Source organism: Tenrec ecaudatus, chromosome 2 (assembly GCF_050624435.1).
Source record: "Tenrec ecaudatus isolate mTenEca1 chromosome 2, mTenEca1.hap1, whole genome shotgun sequence".
NCBI classification, from domain to species: domain Eukaryota; kingdom Metazoa; phylum Chordata; class Mammalia; order Afrosoricida; family Tenrecidae; genus Tenrec; species Tenrec ecaudatus.
This window is the reverse complement of record NC_134531.1, coordinates 89,801,256-89,827,204: the sequence shown is the minus strand read 5'-3', so window position 1 is coordinate 89,827,204 and position 25,949 is coordinate 89,801,256. Positions and strand designations below refer to the sequence as shown.

General features: G+C 41.8%; 1 protein-coding gene across 1 annotated transcript in view; it reads right to left on the bottom strand.

The window, feature by feature from the left end:
- Positions 1-4,604: 4,604 nt before the first annotated feature.
- The window catches only part of ADGRV1 (adhesion G protein-coupled receptor V1), a 724,059-nt gene continuing 702,714 nt past the window's right edge, over positions 4,605-25,949 (bottom strand). The window contains exon 92 of the mRNA XM_075542665.1: positions 4,605-5,030. Within this exon, the coding sequence (XP_075398780.1) occupies positions 4,912-5,030 (119 nt within the window). The 3' untranslated portion in view covers positions 4,605-4,911. The remainder of the gene's footprint in view (positions 5,031-25,949) is intronic.

Below are 25,949 nucleotides of genomic sequence, written 5' to 3'. Positions count from 1 at the left end.
CACAGTTTTTTGATCCATTCGTCTGTTGATGGAAATTTGGATTGTTTCCAAGTCCGTGAAATTGTGAACTGTGCCGTGATGAACATTGGAGCACAGATGTCTGGCCGTGGTTTGTTTCTTGCCTCTTCTGGGTACATGCTCAGGAGCGGGACTGCTGGGTCGCATGGTGACTGTAACGCTACTGGAGTGAAAATCCCCGCTTTCTCCCGCTGAGGGGCTGGTGGTGGCTAACCGCTGTCCCTGAAGTTAGCAGCCCAACGTGTAGCCACTACACCACAGAATAAACATGTTTTTCTTTCCTTAGTTCTATTTGCATGTATTCATATGTGCTAGCTAGCATATGTTGTAGTTGGAAAAGTCATATGAGATTCTCTAAATTTTTGTAAGGGTGTGTAGTTTTCCACTAGCGCTAACCTATCATTTGACATTCTTTTCCAGGCTAGAATTTGGGTGGTGGTGTTAGTCGACTGAGATGGCAACGCTATGGATGAGGGAGCAAAACCCTGCCCGGCCCCAGGCCCTCCTCCTAATTGTCGTTATGTTTGAGAGCACTGAGCAGGTGAGACGAACAAGAACAAAGTTAACGCACTGATGAAATCCTATACTAGTCAGTCAAAAAGCCAAGCTGATATTTACGATAACAGAAGAATCTCCTAGCATCCAGCCACTTGGCCCATTCTTTACAAACCAGTAAAACCAACAGGGTTTTAGCCATTCAGCAGCTCTGGGGATGCTGCACCCATGTCAACAACAAAAAGGTCTCTTGTGCCCGGCCAAGAACAGGCTGTTTGGAAGATTCACTCTGGCAATCTGTCCCTTCAAGGAGGTCTAGACTATTTATCTGATGGAGACCCACTGAAAACCACCCAGAGACCTTCAACCTAAATTCCAGGAAGATCTGACGTTTTGATAAATACAAGATAAACTTGTTCGGGAGCTACATTCCTGAATGGAATGTTGTACCCTTTCCCCAGTAAGACTCCCATTAAGCATTTAAAATTCCCTGGTCAGATTTGGGAGACATGGATATTGATTAACTGTAAGCCACCTCAAGATATTACAACACAGCTCAAAGCTACAGTTCCAGAGTGAAATTATTTCTTTGTTTACTTACTAGAATTTTCATTTCCAAGGCATCTCACCACTTATCAGAATTCTACCAGCTCCACCACTACTGCATGCGGTACCCAACGTTAACAACACTCATACCCAAATTAGAAAAAAAAAATCTTAAGAGTTCCAAAAAATGAAATTTGGAAAGCTTCATTATGTAAAACAAATAGAACAGAACCAGAGACATTGCCCAGGAACATGGCCAGTGCTGGGGCTCTTTGACGAAGGACAGGAAATGTCACGGAGGAAGACAGCACACCCACCAAAGGAGAGAAGCCCAGAGCCAAGAGCGATACTCCCAGCCTTGAGTTTTATTTTGAAAGATTTTATTTGATTTATCTCGCCCTCTGTGGTCCTCTGCTTCCTTGGAAGAAGTCCCATTTTAATCTACCTCAAGAGGAAACAGGATAACAAAACATTGCCACTGTTGAAATATAAAGCTTATTTGTTTTCACACGAAGGCTTCGGGAAACCTTGCCTTTGGCTGTTACCACGGAGGATCCTGCTGAGCGGCAGCAGGTAGTTCTTCTGACTTCTTGAGTTAGTAAAATGGTACTTAGGGTCTTAGAAATCCAGTAGCCAGAAGTGACAAACTTCTACCCGCTACTGGTCACGATCCCCCCACCCCCAAAGTCTGACAACATGGAGAAATTAAGATAACCACTAGCAGTTACTTTTGGGGGAAGAAGTAGAGGTTTAATTTTCTGCTAAACATCTCCCCTTAGCTGTGACTTGTGGAGTCTACATTCCCTGTGTCTGTAATCCTTAGCCGATGTTCCTAATTCATGCAATCATTTTAAAATGCAAGCTATTACAATTTCTCACCTTTAATTTTTGTCTAATATAACCAATTTCACCAATGGCTTCTACTTTATTATGGAACAAACGACATACAGTGCACTAAAGGCTGAAAGAGAAAACCAACTTGTCGCTTAAGGTAAATTCTATCTTATTCCAATCATTTCTAAAGGTCCTCAAAACTATGACAACGTTCCCAGAGAGTCAGCCTTTGTTATCTATGCCATTTGGTGTAATGGCACAGACTTTGTTGTCTACCTGAAACAAGTCAAACTAAATCGAGGGCAGAGTGGATGTGACAGGGGCAGTGGGAAGGCCTCGGAGGAAAAGGATTGGATTGAGATATTTTCTAATTTATCAAGGTAAGTTATGGGGAAAATAGTCATGCTTAGCAGAGAGGATAGTGCAGATGAACTATCTTGATTATGAACGTAAGGGAACAACAAGTTTTTCTCTTGGACAAATATCTTTTGATTTTATTTTTTTCTTGGGATAATACTGATTTTCTCAAAAATGCTGATCAAGTTATTGTTCATTAAGGCTAGAACACTCATTTGGCAAAATGTTCTCATCTCTTATTTTATAGTGAGCAGGATCATTTCAGCACAGCGCAGGAAAGGATCATTCCAAATGGGACAGAGTATACTTCGAGAGAAGCGTTTCTGGGTTTGAATTGTTTAGTCTTTATCCTTGGATGAGAAATCAGAATGTGTATCTCAGAACAAACACTGTGTGTTCATGATTATTTCATTGTTGAGCTTCCAGTAGCATCCAAAGAACAGAACAAGTTTGTCCTTTGGGAGCCTTTTTGACCTTTCATTTGGGGGTTCTTAAATATCATAGAGAAAATCAGTCTTATCCCAAGGAAAAAAAATTAAGATCATTAACTATTACACAAACAGTAGTATTTCTATCAATATCATAATGCAGAATCATCGAAAGATAAAAATTTTTTTGTTAATAGTATAATTTTCAGGAATTTAGAATCTGTGATCTAGATGTAGTCCAGTCTTTGATCTGGATCACTTCTATTAATGCTAAAATAAACAGTATGGGTGCTTTTATAGACTGAGTTTAGAAGGTCTAGCTGATCAACTAAATGACCAAAGGCCTACTGTCAGGATTTATGTAACCAGGCCACCTGCTTCATTTGGATTCCAACCTCTGCAACCTAATGTGCGATACAGCCATGCTCTCTCGGATAAAAGAATCACATTTGTCGCTGTCATCATCGTGACTAATTCTAGAATCACCTGAGAGATGTGCTCAAACTGCAAAAGCCGGAGTCTCAGATGTTTCCTATTTCCTCCTTTCCTATAATCTAGAATTTTAGAAATTGGATTGTAAAATTTTACTTATATCTATTAATATTTAGGTGAAAAAGATTGTGTACATGGGAATGAGAGTCAAATGGATGATCAATTATACCTAAGTTTCCAAAGAAGTGTACTAGTGTACAAGTGTACTAAATGATTAGTGCTTTACATTGGGAGTCAACAGGCCTAAAATGAAACTGACACAATTTATCAGATTATATAGTATATATATTATGACATCTCTCTTATGAGCAGGCATGTGATTTTGCAAGTACTACATTAGATGTCTTGTTTTTTTAGTAACTTTGAAAAGCAGAAATGCATTCAATAGGTGAGTTGTCTTCAAAAAGTTCATGGAACACTGGGATTAAATGATAATGGAGTTTTCCCGTAATCTTTTTGAAGCCCCCTGTGATAGTTATGTTTTGTGGTAACTTGGCTATACCAAGATTCTCAGTAGTTTGGCAGTGATGTCCCATGATGTTACCTAACGTAATATAATAAACCCTATGATGGGATCTGTTCTGAATAACCAAACAGTTGTGGGAAGATTAGGGTGGCATGCAACCCCCTTACTTAGGTCACATCCCTGATGCAATTGGGGGCAAGTTTCCTTGGGAGTATAGGCTACTATTATAGAAGATGATGCTGTGTGTGTGGGGGGGTGGAGGGGAGGTAACATGCTTCCTGTTGGATCTGGATGCTGTGTCTGGCTCACTGACCTCCAGTTCTTTGTACTTGAGAACATGGCCTACCATATTGCATGCCAGTGCTGAGAGCCATCAGTCTTCCATTTGATCTGATCGCCGATGTACTAACCTTGGATTCATCTGCCTCTCCATCCACAGCCTGGGGGCTTACTGCACCCTCTTTCTGATTCTTGGTTCTTCGGCCTCACAGCTATGCAAGTCAGGGTAAACCCCTGCTTAACAACTGACCAATGGTCTTGACCTGGACTGGACTTACCCATTGATAAAATTTAGTGAACCACATTCTTGATGTAAAATTCTCTCTTTTTGACTATTACACACACGCACACACAATCAATGGTTTTACTTCTTTAGAGACCCCAGCCTAAAACTCCCCTTTGTATATGTGTTCTTTTATCGCTTTCAATTTTTGTCTCTGCACATTTTTTCCTGATAAAAATGAGAGTTAAAATCAAATCCACCACGTGGATTCCATCTCATAGTGACCCTACAGGACAGATGAGAGACGGCCCTGTAGGTTTGCCAAGGCTGAGAATCATGGCAGAAACAGACGGCCAAAGCCTTCTTCTGCAGAGCGTCAAGTGGGTTCAAGCTGTGAAAGAAACAGACTAATTGCTGTCAAAAGAATTTTATTGTTTTTTTATTGTTAATTATTACCTTTATTAAACATTGCTTAATAAACATTGTTAGCCATGCAAATGATTAAAAAATAACTAATATGTTTATAATATGTACATCCTATTAAATGCAAAATATGATTCAATCTTTCATCATAGCAGGGTTTTTCTAGTTTCACAAGAATTACATCATCTATAGTGAAATCAGTCACCACTGGGTTGACCATCCAGTACAATCCCCAGAGCCTATGACATGGCTGTGTGGGCCTATACAGTGCTACCACCCAAAACAAAAACAAAAACAAAACACAACAACAGAGACATGGTAATATCCTCATTCTGGTGGCTACTGAGGAGCTAGAGGTGGGTGTCCGCGATGGGTATCCTCCTGAGTTCTACGATCTGGGAGTCGGTCAAGGTGCCTCCCTCTTGGCTACCTTGACCAGACTCGTTATCACTGACACTGAGCCCCGCACCTGTAATGGAAAGAAAGGAAAAATCGGATAAAACCCAAACGCTTAGTGCTGTGACTTCTTAAAGGTTAACTCATATGAAGGCAAAACATGTTTATCTTTTGTGGCATTCATCCAAAGTGCGCTATACAGACATAGAAAAAAGAACCTCTGGGTAATTGTTATGGCGTAATAACAGCAAACACTACAAGACAAACAAACAAAAAACCCCACAGATGTGCAAGTATTTGTGTGCATACATAGATATACATGTAGAGAACCAAATCTATTGCTTTCCTGTTGCTTCTGACTTCGAATGATCCTACAGGCAGAGTAGAAGTGCTCCCTGGCGGCTCTGAAGCTGTGAAATCTTTGTAGGAGCAGACAACCTCATCTTTCTAGGCACATTCATATGCATCTATGTGACTGTATGGGTATCTAGTCACAATGCAAGGGTCCTGCAGAAAGTGTGTGGGAAATTAGGAGAAAATAATAGAGGGATTTTCTGTGACGTTATGAAGAATCCTCATAAAATAAAGCTCATAGGGATCAAAAGTATGGCTAATTAGACATCGCCACCTGGGATTAGACTTCTATGTTTGAAGTAATTGGACCACAGTTTCTTTCTTTTTTTAATTATTGAATAATTTTATTGGGTGTTCTTACAGCTCTTACCACAAGCCATACATTCATCAATTGTGTCATGCACATTTGCACATATGCTGCCATCATCATTCTCAAAGCATTTTCTTTCTGCTTCAGCCCTTGATATCAGCTCTTTTCCCCTCTCCCGCCCCTGCCTGTCCTCCCTCATGAACCTTTGATAAGTTATAAATGATTATTTTCATGTCTTACATCCTCCTCTGTCGCCCTCCACCCACTTTTCCATTGTTCATCCCCCTGGGAGGGGGTTATAGTTGATCCTTGTGATCAGTTCCCCTTTTCTTCCCCCCACCTTCCTAATACTCCTAGTATGTCTATTCTCCTTGCTGGCCCTGAGGGGTTTCTCTATCCTGGATTCCCTGTGTTGTGGGTTCTTATCTGTAGCAGGGTGCATGCTCTGGTCTAATCTGATTTGTAAGGTAGAACTGAGGTTATGATAGTGGGGGGAAGGAAATATTAAAGAAGTAGAGGAAAGTTGTGTGTTTCATTGGTGCTATACTGCACAATGACTTGGTCATCTCTTTCTTGTGACCCTTCTGTGAGGGGATGTCCAATTGTCTACAGATGGGCTTTGGGTCTCCATTCCCAATTTGTTCTGGGTCTTAGATGCCTGATACCTGATCCCTTCGACGGTGAGTGGCTTGTGGGTTTGAACTGCTGACCTTCCAGCTGTCAGTCAAATGCTTAACCATTGCGTTGCTGTGGCCCTGTAGATCATTAGAATACTTTTAAAACCTAGCAGTTATGGAAATCTATTTAATTGTTATTTATTGATTGGTATTAATATAGTTTTATGAATATGAATTAATAGGCATGAATTAATTTTGGCTTGGTTTTAATTTTAATATCTTATATAACAAAAAAAGAACAATAAAACAAACTCACTGCCAATGAGTTGATCGTTCAACTCATAGCAAGCCTCTAGAACAGGTAGAACAGCCCCTGTGGATCTGTGACACTAATTTTCACAGGAATAGAGAGCCTTGTCTTTCTCCCTGGGAGCTGATTGTGAGCTGCTGGGCTTGCCTAACCCAATGGATAGTCCAATATATCACCACCACACCAGGGCTCCCATGTTCAGTGAGCCTGTTCCCAAGATCAGCATTTCTCAATGGGCAGGGCATCACAGTGAGAGCAAGCTGGCACTGCATGTTCAACAGAGGGCAGGATCCACAGCTCGAAAACATTGAACACCCAACCCCACATGCATGGCCTCCAGCGGCTCCATTCATTGAGACTTGCGCAGTGACAGGGCACAATGGTAGCAATATCAGGGCCCTGGGGTCTGGCACGGAATGACTCAGATCTGATCACAGATGAAAAACAATTATGTAACATAATGACAAAACAGATCCACACAGGAATCCCACAAAACTAGCTGTGAATAACTACAGACAACTTAGAGACACTGTTTTAAATACACTCCACCATCCACTACTTTTTTCACAACTGAGAATCACTCAGAACATTCTAAACACTGCTACAGTAACACTGCTCTTTCTCTGATTAATATGTGCAGCACAAGCTCCTGTGGTTGCTCTCGCTCTATCTCACACACACTCACACACACACAAACTAGGTGACCACAGAAAGTGTTGGGCTTGGTTGAATTGTCAGAAAATATAGCTCCTCCCTCCCCCACACCTCGATCTGCCCCTCCCCCCAGGCCACTAGATTTAGCAAATCAAAAACCAAGTTGCCTGGGTAACTAACACTTCTCTTTTTGTGTGAGAAGCAGGAAAGAGATTCTAGGCCGTTGGCAGCTAAGGGAAAATGATGTATTGGTTTGCCTTAAATTATTTACAGCTGGGAGTAGAAACCCACTAAGTAACCCCCTTGTGAGCCAAATGCAGCGGCCTCTCCGAGCCGCAGCCTTCCTCCGCTCTGTTGAAGGCTGCTGTTGAAACCTCACTTCTGTTCTTTGCTTCCGTGAAACTGCTTTTGCCCATGTTTGTGTCTGACCGGCTGATTCTCGCCAGAACACGTTTGCTGCTTTTGCATCCCTTCCTGCCACCAGAAGACTTTTCTTCAGCCTGGCCGCAAGGCTCCCAGGAGCTTGGTGACCCGCATGTGCACGCTAGCCCATGTCTGCCTCACTAGCAGTCCGAGGTGAGGCTAGAGAGCTGCCTCGCTCTCCTTTTTCACACCAGGTTATTGTGCTGACACTTTGGTCTGGGATGCCCTGCTTACTTCATCTGGCTACTTCCACTCTTCCTACAAATACAGACTCTGACACCACCTCGGCTCCCCATGTGAGCATGATGGTGGTCCTTGAACCTTTCTGACTCCTGCATTGGATGGCATCTTTCACACCCTTGTGTCTCACGGATCACATCGTAGGCGGGTGACCATCGCTGTTGCCATTAGGGGTTGTGGCCTTGGTTCTGACCTATGGACCGTAGATACACTGCCATTATTCACAACTGTTCTTATTCATGATCCCGTTTTTGAAGCCACGGTGCCCATTTATCTCCTCTAGGGTTCCCTCCCTTTTGCTGTCTCTCTGCTTTCCCGAGCATGATGTCCTTTTCCAGAAGTGGTCCCTCTTAATAATATGTTCTGGGTTAGTGAGCGTCATCCTCCTTGCTTCTGCTTGTACCTCTTCGAATGCGGACTTGTTTGTTCCTCTGGCAATCCACATTACTTTCAAAACTCTTTGCCAACCTCATAAGTTAGATATGTCAATTCTTCGGTGGCCTTCTTTATCCACTGTCAGCCTTCAAATGCATACGCAGTGCTTCAAAGTACCACGGCTTAGGTCAGGCACACCTCAGTCTTCCAAGTAATGCCCTTGCTCTTCAACGCTTTCAAAAAGTCTGTGCAGCAGATCTTCCCAATACAATACGTCATTTAATTTCTTGACTGCAATTTCCATGGGAATTATCTGTGGATCCGAGCAAAATAAAAATCCTTGACAATATATATCTTTTCTGCTTTTTATCATGATGTTGTTCATCTAGTTGTGAGGATTTTGGCTTCTTTCATTGAGTTGTAATCCACACTGAAGGCGGCCATCCTGGATCTCGTCAGCAAGCGCCTGCAGCTCCCCTTGCATTTCGTAGGAAAGAATGTGTCCCCTGCATTCTGCAGCTTGTTGATAAGCCTCCCTCCAATTCTGATGGCCCATTCTTCTTTATATAATCCAGCTTCTCAGATCATTTGCTCAGCATGCAGATTGCATTAAATATGGTGAAAGCATTCAACTCTGATACACACCTTTCTTGATTTGAAGCCATGCTGTGTTACCTTATTCTGACATTGGTCCATGTACAGGTTGTGCATGAGCACCATGAAGTATCCTGGAATTCCCATTCTTCTCAATGTTGGTACCGATCGTTTATTATGATCCACATACCCGAATGCCTTGATACAGTCAATAAAACACAAACATCTCTATGGTATTCTCTGCTTTCATCCAAGATCCAGCGGACATCAGCAATGATAGCCCTCCTTCCACATCCCCTTCTGAATGTCACTTGGATTTCTGACAGACAATAGAGGATTGTGGGTATTCAGGAAATGTTTATTAAGTGTACTAGCAAACCATACTTGATATCGTTATTGTCTGTTCTCCTCTTCGGATCCATTCTGCATTGCACTCCCTTCTCACACTAAAGAAGGACCAACAAGTGTCACAGCCCATTTGTCAAGTCTGGGACCCTCTGCTTTGACTTTTAAGATTCACCACCATCCTGTCTTCACCCTACCCAACAGATGCATTTCCAAACTTTCCCCATGGAAAGGATATTTTCCTCAAAATAAGCAGGCCCCCTTAACTTGTGTTGAGTGGGCCATATTAATTCCTGTCCCTTTGCCTTCCTGGAGATCCAGCAAAGCCGCTTCACATTCTGCACAAGTGTTTCTTGTGTACCATTCCTGTGGAATGCAATAGTTCATATACACATGAAAAATCCCAGTTCATATCTGACAAATTAATGAGCTTTCTTTAACTCTCAAATTGCATATATATATATATATATATATATATATATATATATATATATATATATATATATATGGCAGTGGGTGCCAAGTCATTTCTAATTCACAGGGAGTTGGTGTGGGAGAGCAGAATTGTGCTTCCATTTCCAATGGCCCCTTTTTCAGAAGCAGGTCTTTCAGAAGAGGGACCCTTTGTTGGCCTCAAACTATCAACCTTTTAGGTAGCAGCTGAGTGCTTACCAATTTTGCCCCCAGGGACTCAACTCCATATATAATATATATGTATAAATTCATAAAGCAAAATCATTAACAAACATGCACTGAAATGAAGATGTTTAGGAATGAGAAGATTGCCAAGAACAATATTTATAAAATATTCATCAAGTTGCCAAACTCTTTATATGAATACATTTAACATAAAAATCCATATTTCTAGTTTCTCTTGACAAGTCAGAAGCCCAGGTCCCCTGAGGCCTGAAGTTCTGCGTGGAACAAAGCAATGAAAACACACGCCAGGAAGTGCCCTCCAGTTTGCCTCTGCTGTTCCCAGTCCTCGGGATTCACTCTGAGCATCTTCCTGTGGAGAACATTTGCGTTGTCACCGTGCTGAGCCTTGAATAAACAAAGCGCCATTGCTTCTCTTTCAGAGTAAGCGGCGGAGCAGTGAAATGGCAGGTGTTCTGACGAGGGGACACCTCAGTGATGAGGTAACACGGAAACATTTGGAAAGCAGAAGGAAACTCGGTCCCCGTATGTGGCAGCTTAAGCTGGGTACGGAAGAACCCAAAGGGTAAATAACCATGTTGCCCAACGTGGGCTCAACAAGGGGGAACCACAGCACAGTCCATGATTCGCAGCAGGGAACAGTAGGGCTGAATGATTTAACTAGAACCAACTCCCACTGAGTTAGTTCTCTGGGGGGCTGCTCCCAATCTCACTAGGAATGCCACAATAAAGCCAGCTTGGCAGAGCGTACTAGAAAGACAAGTCCCAATGAAAGCATGCGGAGAACACTGCAAAGGTGGAGAACAAATTGGGTTGGGGTGCAGCAGTTTCATGTGGGGGTACAGCTGTTTAATCAATGTGGGTAGCCCAAGGACCTGTGAGATGTCGCTGAGCCCTATTTAGAGCTTCCCCTTGAGTCAGCACATCTAGGTGAATCCCTCACCTTCCCTCCCCATTTCTTTCCCGCTGAAAAAAGGTGTAGGCCCCAGGCACCCGTCCCGTCCAGTCCCTTCCGCAGACTCTGCAAGGACGCATACTGCACACAAGTCAGGGCAGCGCAGCCCATATTTCCCATCTCTTTTCACTTCACAAACGGGTCTAGCAGTGCATTTCTCATTCAATAAACAGATTTTCTGAAAAGGGTTTTCTGTGCTTAAATTTTAAACCAAATTTCAAGGGGAAAAATACAGCAACTGTGATAAAATAACTCTCCCCTTTGCTGGAAAGAACAGACCGTCTCAATGGGATTGTAAGTAATCATTGATACTTGTCTGGGGCCTCAACTTCCCAACATTGTAACATCCTCAGGAGGAGGATGGTTTGGCAGCTCATTTTACTTGAGCACCAAAGGTGTGCACTGCGTTGTCCAGAGCACAGAGCAGGCAGGTACAGAAAGAAGTCCTCCACTCAGCTTGCTGACCCCGAACACTGGAGGGATTTCCTGTACACGATATTGCCTCTTGAGGTGGCAGTTTGAATCATATCACCTCCCTGTTCTAGAGACTCAACTGGCCAATTTTGCCCATTGCGTACATTTCAAACTGCGTGGCACATATTCAGGGGTCCTTCAACTTCACCTCACTTGATGCTTATGGTCTAATGAAAACCCAGGAATTAACAAACTATATTATGAACCTTCAAAGTTGCTTTTTTAAAGTATAACAATAAATTGAACACAACAAGTAACTCACATTATGTACTGAACCGAAATTTTTGTCAGACACAGCCTAAAATGCTTTACACGGACAATCTCCAATCCTAATGAAAACTTGAAACCTGGAGGGAGGAGGGAGGGGAAAAAAAGGAGGACCTGATGCAAAGGGCTTAAGTGGAGAGCAAATGCTTTGAAAATGATTAGGGCAAAGAATGTGCAGATGTGCTTTATACAATTGATGTATGTATGGATTGTGATGAGAATTGTATGAGCCCCTAATAAAATGTAAAAAAAAAAAGAAAAGAAAACTTGAAACCTGATTTTGATAATCCTTAGTTGATAAATAGGTTAAATCCCTTGTTGGAAGTTGCACAGCTAGATGACTGTAGAGCTCGAATTTTAACTTGGGGCACTCTGACCCAAAGATCATTGTTATTTTGCCCCATTACTGACAAGGTGATTGGGCCTCACAGTGACCTTATAGGGCACAGTGGAAGCATGCTATAGGACTTTCAGGGCTGCGATCTTTTCAGAAGCCAATTGCCACATCCTTTCCCTATGGATTTGATTTGCTGACTGTTGGGTTAGCAGCTGGACGGTTAGCCATTGTGCCACCAGGAATCTGACTTTACTTTCATATGGTTTTTTCAGATGTGACATTGGTATGAAAGTCATTTTTATGCATTGAATTGTGTCCCCCTAAAAGTTATGCTGAAGTCCTAATTCCTATACTTCCAATTATGACTGTTGGGTACAGACGTTTTCTTTTTTGTTGTTAATAAGGTCATACTAGAGTAGGTCCTATAATTAAACCTTTCTTAATGTCATCTTCTAAAAGAGTGCAGAATAGACACACAGATGGAAGAGAACATACTGATCCTTTGATTCAGACGTGCAGCTTCCCGAACTTCGGGGCAACATCTCAGTGTTCTTTGAGGACACGCATTGTGGTATCTTTACTACATGAGCACTGGGTGCGTAAAGAGCGGGACAGAAGGACACAAAGGGTGGCTTGAAAAGACCAAGTATTACAGTGAAATGTGGAAAGACTAGCGATGGAAAACCAAGCTGGAAGAACACACTCTGCATGTCTCAAGCTGAAAGAAATGAAGCAAAACTTTCATCTGCAAATTGCAATATTTTATGCACAAATACTAAATAATACAGGAAGGATCCGAAGAAGGTGCGAGAAATACACAAAGTCACTGTGTGTTTAAGCATTTCAGGAAGTAACACACACACACACATATATATATATATATATATATATATATATATATATATATATATATATATATATATAAACGGAGTTACTGAAGGAGAAAGTTCAGGCTTCATTGAAGGTTTTGGGGGACGGGGAGTAAAAACAACAAAAACAAAATGAAACCAAAGATCCAGGAATTGACAGAATACCAATAGAGATGTTTCGACAAATGCATATGTCCAGTGTTGCGTTCACCAATGTCAAGAAGTTCAGGCAATAATTACATGGCTGGTCTACTGGAAGAGATCCATCTGTGTGCCCATTTCACACAAAGGTGATGCAACAGAGTGTGGAAATAATCAAACAATATCATTAATATCACATGCAAGTAAAGGTTTGCTAAAGATAATTTTAAAAGTTTCAGAATACTACATGAACAGGCAACTGCTAGAAACTGAGGTTGGCTTCAGAAGAGAACGTGAAACGAAGGCGATTGCTGTTGATGTAGCTAGATCTTAGCAGGAAGCAGAGGATACCAGCAGGATGTTTGCCTGTATTTTAAGGACTATGCAAATGCTTGCAACCGTGTCTTTGCCTGTGTGAATCATAATAAAGTAAGGATAACATTTCTATGAATGGGAGATCTCGAGCACTTACTTGCACCCAGATGAACATGTGCATAGACCAAGAGACAGTTGTTAGGACAGAACAAGGAGCTACTGCATTGGTTTAAGTCAGGAAATGTGTGAGCCAGGGTTGTATCCTTTGATTATACTTAATCTGTAAGTTGTGAAAATTATTTGAGAAGCTGTGTTATATGGAGAAGAACACAATAAGAGTTCTAGAGGAAGTCTCATTGTCAACCTGAAATACGCAGATGACACAACCTTGTTTGTCGGAAGCAAAACCAACTTGAAATACTTATTGATAAAAATCAAAGATGATATCCTTCTCTATGGGTTACACGTCAAGGTAAATGAAACAGAAATCCTTAAAACTCAATCAATAAGCAGCATCACGGTACAGGGAGAAAAGATTGAATTTGTCAAAGACTTCATTTTATTTGGATCTACAGTCAAGATCCATGGAAGCAGCAGTCCAGACATCAAATGACATATTGCATTCATTGGGCATTCTGTTGCAAAAAAATCTCTTTAAGAATGCTAGAGGGCAATGATGTCATTTTGAGGACTAAGGTGTGTCTAACCTAGGCCATGGTTATGCAGGTGAAAACTGGAGTATGAATAAGTATAAAAATGAAAATAAGATTGAAGATCTGAAGCTTTTTAATCATGTTGTTGGTGAAGGAATCGCATTTACTAAGGACTTCCAGAAAAACAAATACATCTGCTTTGGAAGAAGTACAACCAGAATGCTCCTTAGAAGCAACTAGGAAGAGACTTCAAGAGAAGGACATCACTTCTGTTAGCATGACTGAAAATCCCATTCGTTGCTCTGAGTCTCTTAGTGACCCTATAGGGCAAAGTAGAACTGTCCCTATGGGTTTCCAAGACTGTGCATCTTCATTGGAGTAGAAAGTCTCGTCTTTCTCCCATGGCATATCTGGAGGTCTCGGCCTGCTGACCCTGTGCTCTGCAGTCCCACTTGTAAGCCACTACCCTCCTAGAGTGCCCTACACCATTAAAGCAGAAGGTTGGCAAAAGGAAAAGAGACCTTCAATGACAGAGATGGACAGCACGTCTGTAACATGGGCTCAAACGTAGCAATCACTGCGAAGATGGAGCAGGACTTGGCAGTTTTTTATTATGTTGTGCACAGAGTTGCTATTACAATCATTTTGACAGCAACAAACAACAGGTAATGAATTTACTAATGCTCCTGTAATTTTTCCTTTAAGAAAAAAATTCAAAATATTAAAAAATGTTATTTCTCCCTTTGATTCTCACTTCATTTTATTTTAGTATCTTGGTGTGCAGAAGTTCATGACGTTAAGTAAGCCACTGTGGCTCTAGGACAAGACCCATCCCCTGAGACTAATGAGGATCTGGATCTGTGGACACGGATGTGGAGAGGAGGGATGGAGAGAGAGTCCTTGTTTCATGATGATTCTTTTCAAAACCTCCTTCTTGGACCCATGTTTCTTATCTAAAAATAGCACAAAAAGCCACAAAAACTAAGACAATAATAGAAAAACCCTGGGAACACAGCTGCAAAAGGTTTAAACAACGTGAACTAACAACGCCAACTAGCGCCAAGTGACCAAAACACGGACTGCTTTTGTTTACAAAAATCACCATGTGTCGGGTCAGATACCAATGTTTTGTTGGAGCTCCGATGCAAAATTTTCTCGACATTTCACATGGAAATCAGATTATGTAGAGGACTGATGTGGTCGAGTGCTGGGGTTCTGCTGTAAAAGGGTAGGAGTGGAGTCTAGCTTGTTCATCAGGTCACAGCCTGATGGTAAAGCCTTGTGGGCATTGTCTTCTCATAGGGAAGGCCTGGGAATCTCCTCTGCGCTCTCTCTCCCTCTCTGCCTTCACCCTCCTGCTGGCCAGCCACTCTGGCACCTGGCAGAGCCCTAGAGATGCCTCCACTGCCAATGGATCCAAACGACTGTGCACCCACGTCCACGGGCCTGTGCGCTTCCTGAATTCTGCATCATTGCATGTGGCTGCAGGAGTCTGGAGGACTTATGGATGAATATCAGATTTATGGACTTGACTTGGACTGGGCTGGGATATTTTGTCAATATGAAGCTCATTCTTACATATTTATGTGACTGGATTTGATGTTCTCGTCAACCCAGCCTAATGCACCATGATATCTTTGTCATTGAGGAAGAAACAAATAAATGAAGGTACTGGAGATGGAGGAGCATCAGGTTTGTCACTACAGTGAAGTAAAATTACGTGCTATGGCTCTTCTAGCAATAATGTGCACTTAAAGTGGGAGAATAACTTTGGGACTGGTCAGTTTTGCCTTACTGTACGGTATTCAAAAAATGAGCCATCCCAGAAGCAGGAACAGATAATTCCACAGCCATCGAGGAAGAGGCACCAGCAGGGAACCTGGGAGCTCCCGGTCTAAAGTGTTGGAAGCAGCAGAAACCATAGCACCTGAGATCATGAGAGAGAGCAGAGGAGCCATGCCGACAAGATGACACAGGGCTGTGGGCTTCCCGGCTCATGGAGCAAGGAAAGCTGAGTGCAGTAAGGTGCTAGCAGGCTGGCTTACAGAATGGTGTAAGCTTTGGTCATTCACCAGGGTGAAAGGAGCTTTGTGACACTTGCCTGGGCAGGGCAGAGACCAAGAGACCATGTGATGTGTCTGAGTGTTCAAGGACAAGAGGCACGTCAACTGGCAGGACTGAGAAGAGGCAGTGTAGATTAAAGGGGGTGTATCCTTAATATTTTCTGAACCTGAGGTGACCTGTTAATTCCCTAATAAATTTCCATAATCCTGAAATCCTGAGCATGGCCTGTGAGTTCTTTGTGGCTATTGCGACGAATGATGGAACCCAGCTGAGAAGGACAGTGTCCTGTGAGGGATGGTTGGTGTCAGAATCCGGTAAAGATGATGGGAAGGGCGGGGGTGGGGGGGTGGGAGGAGGGATGGTTAGCCTTTGCCTCCCAGGAATCAAACTTGCGGGTTTGGATTCTCTTTCCCCACTTGTGATACCGGAAGAGGTCAGATGCAGCCCTCATATGATAACCTCAGATAGTCATTTAATCACTGGTCCTTGGAGAAGACCTGTGTGGAATGGTGCCCTTTCTCTGAAGGCACTATACGCCAACCGTCACATTTTCTGGAATCCTGCCAGCGTTGGACCAACATAAACATATCAGTCCTCAAAGTACTTCTTTGGAATCTTCAAACCCCAAACTTATTGCCCTTGAGTCAGCTCTGACTTATAGCAACCCTATAGGGCAGGAAGAACTGCCCCCGTGGATTTCCAAGACTGGAACTCTTTAGGGGACTAGAAAGCATCCTCTCTCTCCAGAGGAGTGGCTGGCGGGTTCGAACTGTAGACCTTGACGTTAGCAGTCCAACTCGTAACCAGAGGCAAACAAGGCATCTCTCTTCCCATTTAACCTGTAAACCGTGTGTAGCCTGATGCACTGTGCTAGGGAGCTCAGTCTTTTCTTCTCGCCCCTAAAATGGAGGCTTCCCCAGGGTGACAGTTCCCATTCTCAATGCTCCTGGTGGGTTTCGTTGATGTTACATTTAAGTTCTAGTATAAAACACAAACAAGTCTGGTCCCACTTTCCCTGTGGAGATATAAACAATACCCTCCCCTTGGGTGGATTAATGCCCTATGACCCCACTACCCTTTTCTTCCTTGTATTCATCCTTTTGTTTTCCTTTCCCCACCTCCTCCACCATTGTCTACCATGTACATCCCTGGTTTTGGTCTGGTCTCTTCCATACTACCCCGTCTTCACCCCTAAAATGTTTGTATACAGTAGCTTTTTTCCCTGTGCCACTTTTGCTTTTTTTAAAAAAAAAATTTTTTTTAATTCTTACCTCAGCGGACTCATGTTGTACTTGTCCTTTTGTGCCTGACTTACCTCGCTTAGCATGTTAGAGAAGAGGTATACTCTAGCCCAGGTGGCGATGAAGCATGGTAGTAGGGCAGGAGGAAAGTCAAGGGAGATGGAGGAAAGAGCTAGGAGTCAAGGGGCATTCATGGAGGTCTAGACAAAGACATGTACATGCAAATATATATAGGAGGATGGGGAAATAGATCTATGTGTCTATATTTATAGGTCAAGTATTAAGGTGGCGGAAGGACCTTGGGCCTCTACTCAAACACTCCCTCAATGCATGAATACCTTCTTTTATTAAATTGGAACTCTATGATGCTCACTCTCCCGACACAACGGCTGGAGCCAAAGTGTGTGAACAAGTAAATGTGGTGAAGAAAGCTGATGGTGCCCGGCTATCAAAAGAGATACTGACTGGGGTCTTAAAGGCTTGAAGATAAACAAGCGGCCATCTAGCTCAGAAGCAACAAAGTCCACATGGAAGAACACACCAGCCTGAGTGAGCGAGTGGTCCCAAAGGGATCAGTTACCAGGCATCAAAGAACAAAAAATCATATCATTGACTGCACACCTCCATGATAGGATCGCTGAAGACAAATGGGTGCATAAGCAAATGTGGTGAAGAAAGCTGATGGTGCCCGGCTATCAAAAGAGATAGTGTCTGGGGTCTTAAAGGCTTGAAGGTGAACAAGCGGCCATCTAGCTCAGAAGCAAATAAGCCCACATGGAAGAAGCACACCGGCCAGTGCGATCACGAGGTGCCCAAGGGACCAGGTATAAGGCATCATGCAAAAAAAAAAAAAGATGTAAGTGTGTGTATGTATGTGTATATATGTGTATATGTGTATATGTATGTATATATATGTATATATATATCATATTAAATGAAGGGGGAAGTGCAGAGTGGAGACCCAAGGCCCAAGTGTCGACCAATGGAGATCCCCTCATAGAGGGGTTTAGGAGAGGAGATGGGTTAATTAGGGTGTGAGGTAGTATCGATGAAGAACACAGCTTTCCCCCGGATCCTGGATGCTTCCTCCCCCCAACTACCATGATCCGAATTCTACCTTGCAGGGCTGGATAGGACAGAGGCTGTACACTGGTGCATATGAGGGTTGGAGGTACAGGGAATCCAGGGTGGATGATACCTTCAGGACCAAGGGTGTGAGGGACGATGCTGGGAGAGTGTAGGGTGAGTGGGTTGGAAAGGGGGAACTGATTACAAGGATCCACATGTGACCTCTTCCCTGGGAGAGGGACAGCAGAGAAGGGGGGAAGGGAGACTCCGGATAGGGCAAGATATGACAAAACAACGATGTATAAATTACCAAGGGCATATGAGGGAGGGGGGAATGGGGAGGGAGGAGGGGAAAAAAAAGAGGACCTGATGCAAGGGGCTTAAGTGGAGAGCAAATGCCTTGAGAATGATTGGGGCAGGGAATGTATGGATGTGCTTTATACAATTGATGTATGTATATGTATGGATTGTGGTAAGAGTTGTATGAGTCCCTAATAAAATGTAAAAGAAGAAAAGAGAAAAAAAATGATTAGGGCAAAGACTGTACAGATGTGCTTTATACAATTGATGTATGTATATATATGAACTGTGAAAAGAATTGTATGAGCCCCAATAAATTGTTAAAATTTAAAAAAAAAAAGAAAAGAAAAAAAGAAAAAAAAAACACAAACAAAAACTAATAATAGTCAGGACACCGCTAACTTAGAAAAGAATGTCTCATTTGCCTGTGAAAATGCAGATGTAGTTCAAGAATAAGTAATTACTGAAAGGCATTATGGCTATCTCATTAAAGTACAAATATCCTATTTCCCAAAAAAGTTCGATGCCCTTTTCTTTTTTTCTTTCAAAGCATCCCATCTGATTAAACTTCAAGTGGAAGAAGTAGTCCAAGACTGGCATCCCACATTATTTTAATATGTGTGCGTTTATTGTCCTTTTAAAACATGCAATTTATGGTGTCTGGACACAATGGCTGCACAAAGCTGTGTTGTTCACTTTAGAATTCAACTGCATTTGTTAAACATGAGTTTGGGAACTGCTAACATATTTGTTTAACAAAAATGGTTCGAGAGACAAATGAAAGTGTGTAAAATCAAATGTCACAGGGGAGAGAGAGTCCATATTAACAAACTACTTGTGTTGGGCACGGAAGAAACGGGAGAGCTACGTCCTGTCTAAGGAAGGTAGCCAGGACTCAAGTCCAGTCAAAGACTGGGCTACATTTCAAACACTCTACTGCTCAGTGTTCAAAAAATTCTGGATTCTTCTGGGATATCTGTAAACATTTTGGTGTTGACTCAAAAAAAGAAAGAAAATGCATGCGGATTAAATAAGCACATTATTGGGCTGAATGCCACCTATAAGCTGAAGTATAAATTCTGTTGTAGAAGCAACAGCATGTGAATCATGCCTTCAATTTGGCCATAGTCTATGACGGAAAGTGTCTCTGGGCCAGGGGTGCTAGAGGATTATAGGACCTTTTCTAAAAATATAGGAAACCAATGTTGGAGACTTATTTTAGACTTTGGAAGTATTTATTTCCCAATGAGCTTAGAGAACACTAAAGAATGCTGGACTAAATCAGTAAGTAAGCAAATCATTCCACACATTCCTGAACAGAATGCATGCAATGCTTGCTATATATTTAGGACCCAGATCTAATTTAATTATGTTACAAGAATTCACTGTATCACAATCTAGACCAACAAATGCCATTACGGTGCAATGGATACATTCTGCTCTGAGAATTGTGAGCCCAGGCAGATCTCTGAGATTGGGAGGACTGGGTTTTCCGTCACCTCAATAAAGCAAATACCGCAGGAAAAAGAGTCACGCAACTGTTTTGTTCTGCTTTGTTTCCCAATGCATTTAAAAGTTACATTTACACAAATTGTTGGATACAAGTGAAGTATGGCTTGCTATAAGAGCATAAGAGTCCCCAATAGAGCAATTTGTGAATTTTCAAAGTTACATTTACTCTCTATCGTAGTGTGCAACCGCGTTATCATGACGTTCTCACATGCTGCTGGAAAAACAGCGGAGAGGCTTGCTTAGTTCGGAGTCACCTCACACCTTCAATTTGTTGGGGGCAGGGGAAGCCAAAATCAAAACCACAATGTCTTCAAAGGGAAATGAAGCAGAGCACAATGAACCAAAGTAGACCTGTCATCCGAAGGCCTCGCTTCCACTGGAACTCTGCGTTTTATGAAACCGATCATTTTCTTCCTCCCGAGAGCCGCCCTCCACTTAGTTCTCTTTCCGGCTACACTGCAATTTCCTTTGTGAGAGCCTCCTCTCTTTGAGCTTTAAATACAGAGACTATCTAGGATTCTTTTCTGCTGCCCATTCTGTTTCCTTTGCTGCCCTTCCCTTATCTTCTCTCCCCGACCGGCCCCACTTGTGTACTCGTCTCTCCGCGGTGGCTCTTCCATCTCCACGCATCACACTAGCTCACTCCTATGCTGCAAATACAATCTCCGCAGGAGCTTCACACTATTGCACCCGCCCCAATCACTTCCCTGTGACCCAAACCTCCCAATAGTTAAATTCTGGTCGATAGTTTCATGAAGAAGTTCTACTTGGCCTAATGATCAGCGTTCCAAATCCAGACACACCAGTCTCCCTCTCACACACGCGCTTCCGTCTGTTTGCAGGGATCCCACTGAGACGCAGATCTTCTGCCGGCCGTCCCCAGTCCCTAGATTCATTCTCATATTGTCGCATGTATTTTGCTTCAGAAACCAGTAGGCACACGTCATTGCTTTCCCCAAACACCTCTGGGGCTTGCTGTAATGTATAGAAAAAGTCCAGCTCCTTAGGATGGCACCTCAATAGCATTTTGATGTTATGCAAAGTGTCACTATAGATACGCTGAAGGGAATCCATAAGCAAAATGAAGTTGGGAATCACCTTGTAAAACAAAGTAAACTGGTTTCTTTATTCCAGGACTCCTTAAATCTTCAAGAATACTACTGTGAGTTCTAGTTTCCAAGAGAATCTGTTGCTCAGAGATCCCTTCACTGAGAAGTATTATCACTCTCTCATTGAGGATTTTGCTGAACCCTAATCGAAGAACTATCACAAACTATAGCTAATAATGGAGGTAAGCGATCATTGTATTGCACTTCTAGTCCCTAGACTTGTGGCTGTGAACTTAGTTTGTCAAAAAGTGTGTTATGTTAATTAAATCCTACCCAAGTGGGGTAGGTAGAAATTTAATCACATCTGAGTAATATTAGACCTAAACACATGTATGGGAAAACAAATGATATGTGAGGATTATTTACAAATCAAGAAATTAAGAAATCTTGGGGATTAGCTACAAGGAAAGACTCTGTTGAGACTGATTTGGTTTTAGCCTCCAGAACTTTAAATATATACCGTATATACTTGAGTATAAAGCTGACCTGAATATCGGCCAAGGCACCTAATTTTAGCACGAAAACTGCATTAAAATGTGCTGCAACCTCAGCTTGCACATGAGTTTATGGGTATACATTTAAAGTCACCGGTCTTGATATTTGTTCCTGCCACACCACGAGGCTCAGGATTTTTTTTTTGCTGCCTCATTCCACTCCCACTTTGTGCCATGGTGCTCTGGATAATCCTGCTCCCTTCCTCCGGAATGTCTTCCCCTCCATTCTCGACATATTTACAGCCTACTTATTCTTCAAGGTTTAATTGAGAGGTTAAATATTAGGTTGGGAGATCTCTTCAATAATGAATACTTTTTTTTCCCCACTACCAACTTTATTCCTTCCTTGACACATGTGTTTGTGTATATATATATATATATATATATATATATATATATATATATATATATATATATATATATATATATATATCTGATCAAACTCTAACCTTCTTTCATTAATTTCATTTATGATTTAATAATGTCAAGTACAGTTTTTGCAAATAGGTATGAGTTATTAATTATTTCAGTAGGATTTATCATACCTAAAAAATATTTAGAGGCAGGATGCACACTGATTTCTGAGAACAGAAAAAAGCATACTACATGGTTTAAAATAAGGCAAGGTGTGTGAGACTGGATTGTATCTGCTCAGCATACTTGTTCAGTCTGTAAACTGAGCCAGTAACCAGAGAAGCTGGATGATATAAAGCAAAGGGTGGCATGAAGATTGGAGGAAGGTTTATTAATAACCTGTGATATGCAGAGAATACAACCATGATGGATGAATGTGGGGAGGATTTGAAGAACTTGCAAGTGAAGATCAAGGATTGCAGCCTTCAGTATGGATCACAACACAATGTAAGTAGGGAAGACCAACATCCTCCCAACTGGACCACTAGATAATACTATGATAAATGCAAAAGAGCTGGAAGTTGTCAAGGATTTAGTCTTCCTTGGATCGACAATCAATGCTTACGGAAGCACCAATCGAGAGATCAAAACATGCATTGCATTAGGTACATCTGCTGCACAAGACCTCTCGAGAGTATTGAAAAGCATGGACATTACTTTGGGTACTAAGATTCAGCTGACCCATTACATGTTTCCATTGCTTCAGATCCACCTCAAAGTTGGGCCTTGAATAAGAAAAATGGTGAAGAATTGATGCTTTTGAATTGTGGTGGTGGGGAAGAATATTAAAGTACCATGAACTGCTGAAAGGACAAACAGATCTCTCTTGGATGAAGTACCTTAGAGGCAAGGATGGTGAGACTATGTCTTACCTACTTTGAACATGTTATCACAGAGAGACCTGGCCCTGGAAAAGGACATCATGCTCGGTCACGTGGAGGGACAGTTGGTGTGATGGATTGACACAGTGGCTACAACAAAGGGCTCAGACATAACAGTTGTGAGGATGGCCCGGGACCAAGCAGTGTGGCACCTGTTGTGCATAGGGTTGCTAAGAGCTGGAGCTTATGCAATAGCATGTAACAATAATGACAGCAACACAACATGCAAATCGGTTTTTGTTCAAGATTTAAGAGGCAGATTGTATTGGCTTACTCTGTGTCCTTACCATTTTCTAAGCAATCTTGAGCAATCAATACCTCCTGTATATGGATATAATAATGGTTCTTTCCTTTGAGGCCGTTGCCAATGAATGGCAATGCTCAGACCACTACTAAATCCCCCCACACACTGCCACTGAGTCGATTTTAACTCCTACTGGCCCGCGAGGAGAGCAACTGGACCCTCCGGGTTCCCAAGGCTGTGGATCTGTATGAGATTACAAAGCCCCACACTGCGCGGAGGTTTCGGACTGCTGAACTTGTAGCCCAATCATAACCCACGGAGCCACTAGGGCTCCTAAGACACCGAGTAAGCAGTCAATAGACGTTAGATGCTGCGCGCAACTGGGACATGGCACTTATTCAGTCGATTGAGTAATTTAATTGCTCAAAATGAATACCTTTTTAAAAGTTAAAAAAAGGAAATCTATCTGCAGTATAGAGTTGTTATCACGGACTTAGAGTAAATGTATATTCTTATGAGTCAGCAGACAGCCTTTTATTGCTGTGATGATCTTTATCCTGCTTTAACTTTTAATTACAGACAAGAAAGTCATACACTAAACTCCTTGCCATCAAGTAAATTCTGACTCTCAGCGACACTCTAGGACAGAGCAGTGTCACCCTTTGGGTTTCCTTGACTAAGTCTTTGTAGGAGTGAAAAAGCCTCGTCTTTCTCCCATGCAGTGGCTGGTGGTTTCAAAAACTGCTGATCTTGTGCTTAGCAGCCCAATGCCTAACCCACCGCACCACCAGGCTCCTTGAACACACGAGAGAGGAGAAAAATAGGAATGGCAGGTTAGTGAACGTGCATTCACAAGCATTCATTTGAGTCCTCCTTCTGAAACTCACTAGATGCAGGCACGGGCCAGGTTACAGATGTGCTTAACCTCAGGTGTCTCTGGTGTGAAAGGCAGGGATGGCAAACGGGCTATTGTAACTGCAGTTCTGACCGATGAGGCATGGCTACTTGGAGCACCAGCCTTAGAGATGCTCTCTCCCCAGGTCACAGGAAAGTGTCTGTGTTGCCACTGCCGCCTAGCACGCTACAGGCTGGGCTGCTAAGTGCAAGGCCAACAGTTGGAATCTACCAGTTCTGAGCTTGCTGCTCCAAGCTTTTCTACTCCTGTGAACCCTAAATAGAGGCCGTATGCGGCAGAACTGAAGCCAGGGCAGCAGCTAGCAAACAGGGTGGTTTGCTGTGGGGGTAGCAGTGGGGGGTGGTGACAGCTAGTGCAGAGTCTGCCATGAGTGGGCCAGAGGGTTTTTAAGCAAGCTTCCTTTCAGCCAGTGCTATGCGTGCACCATGCTGTGATTTGCGCTCATGAGGACTTTCAAACGACCGAATTGATTATTTCATTAAAGAGCAACTACTGGGCAATTATATTGGTTAGGTCATTAGACAGATCATTCCATACCTTTCAAAAGATGCATGTCAGAATGTCTGCCAGGAAGTGGAGAGTAAATTATGAATGGGGGAAACAGACTGACTGGATATCCACGGGGCCCTCATCTACTGTAGATCTTGTAAATGTTAAATTTTGCTTTTAGAGATACCCTATACAAAAAGCAAAAATTGTTTGCAGGAAATATTTTATTTACCTTATGTCTGTCTTAGTGATCTAGTGCTGGGTATTTTTATAATTAACAATAATTTATATAATTATATTAATATGATATCATGAATAATTATGAACAATTGTGTTTTCTCACAGTTTGGAAAGTTAGAAGTCAGAATCCAGAAGAATTCAGAGTCTCTTCCTGACAGTTCTAGAGGAAAGCGTTTGTTTCTTGAATCCTTGGATAATTCTATATATCTTGCCATCTATCTCAGTCAATCTCTCTTTCTGCTACTGGTTTAAACTTTTTCTGTCTCATAATAGATTGACTCAAGTATCTACTATACCAACCCTGTGTCATTAGCAAAACAAAGACAGCTCATTCCCAAATGCTTATAATTCCCAATTATAGCCACAGGAAGAAAGGTTAGGATTGATAATACAACTTGTGGGATGACATAATCCATTCTATAACACCATCAATTAATTCTAATGTCAGGCATTACACTTAATTTATCAATTTAAAAAAGCATAAATGATCATTTAAAAATATTCATTTATGTTGAAAATAACAATCTAAAAATGAGAAGCATACAGAACTTATATGCTAAACCTATTGACCTAGTAGCAGATAATATTTATCTCTGCTGAGGAGTCTATCTAAGAATACTTTGATTATTTTATAAATTTCCATGTGCTTAAGCTTTTCTCATTTAGTCTTCTCCTTAATTCTTAAAATAAAGTAAAAATTATGCTAGAGTACCAATATAAGCTAGTATTGAAATCAAAATAATGAAGATATTAACTCTATATCACAAATCAGGGTGAAAGGGGGAATTAAAGAATATCACAATATGTGCCTTAAATTAATAATGAGTAAAATAAAATCGAATGAAACAAAAAGCATTATTGGATAGTTTGTGTCATTAAGTGTGAATAACTAGAATTTAATCATTTCAATTCCAAAAATAATACTTTTCAAGTGCAATCATTCAAAATACAAGAAACGGAACACAGAATATAAAATCACAATCAACTATTTAGGACAGTGTAATTATCGTAGTAAAAACATAAAGAAGACTTTAAAATAGGCAATTTTTAAAAAGCCTTTTTACTTAAGAATTAACATTAATTTAGTTCCATGAACAACCCAAATGTATATGGAAAATATGCTTGGATTT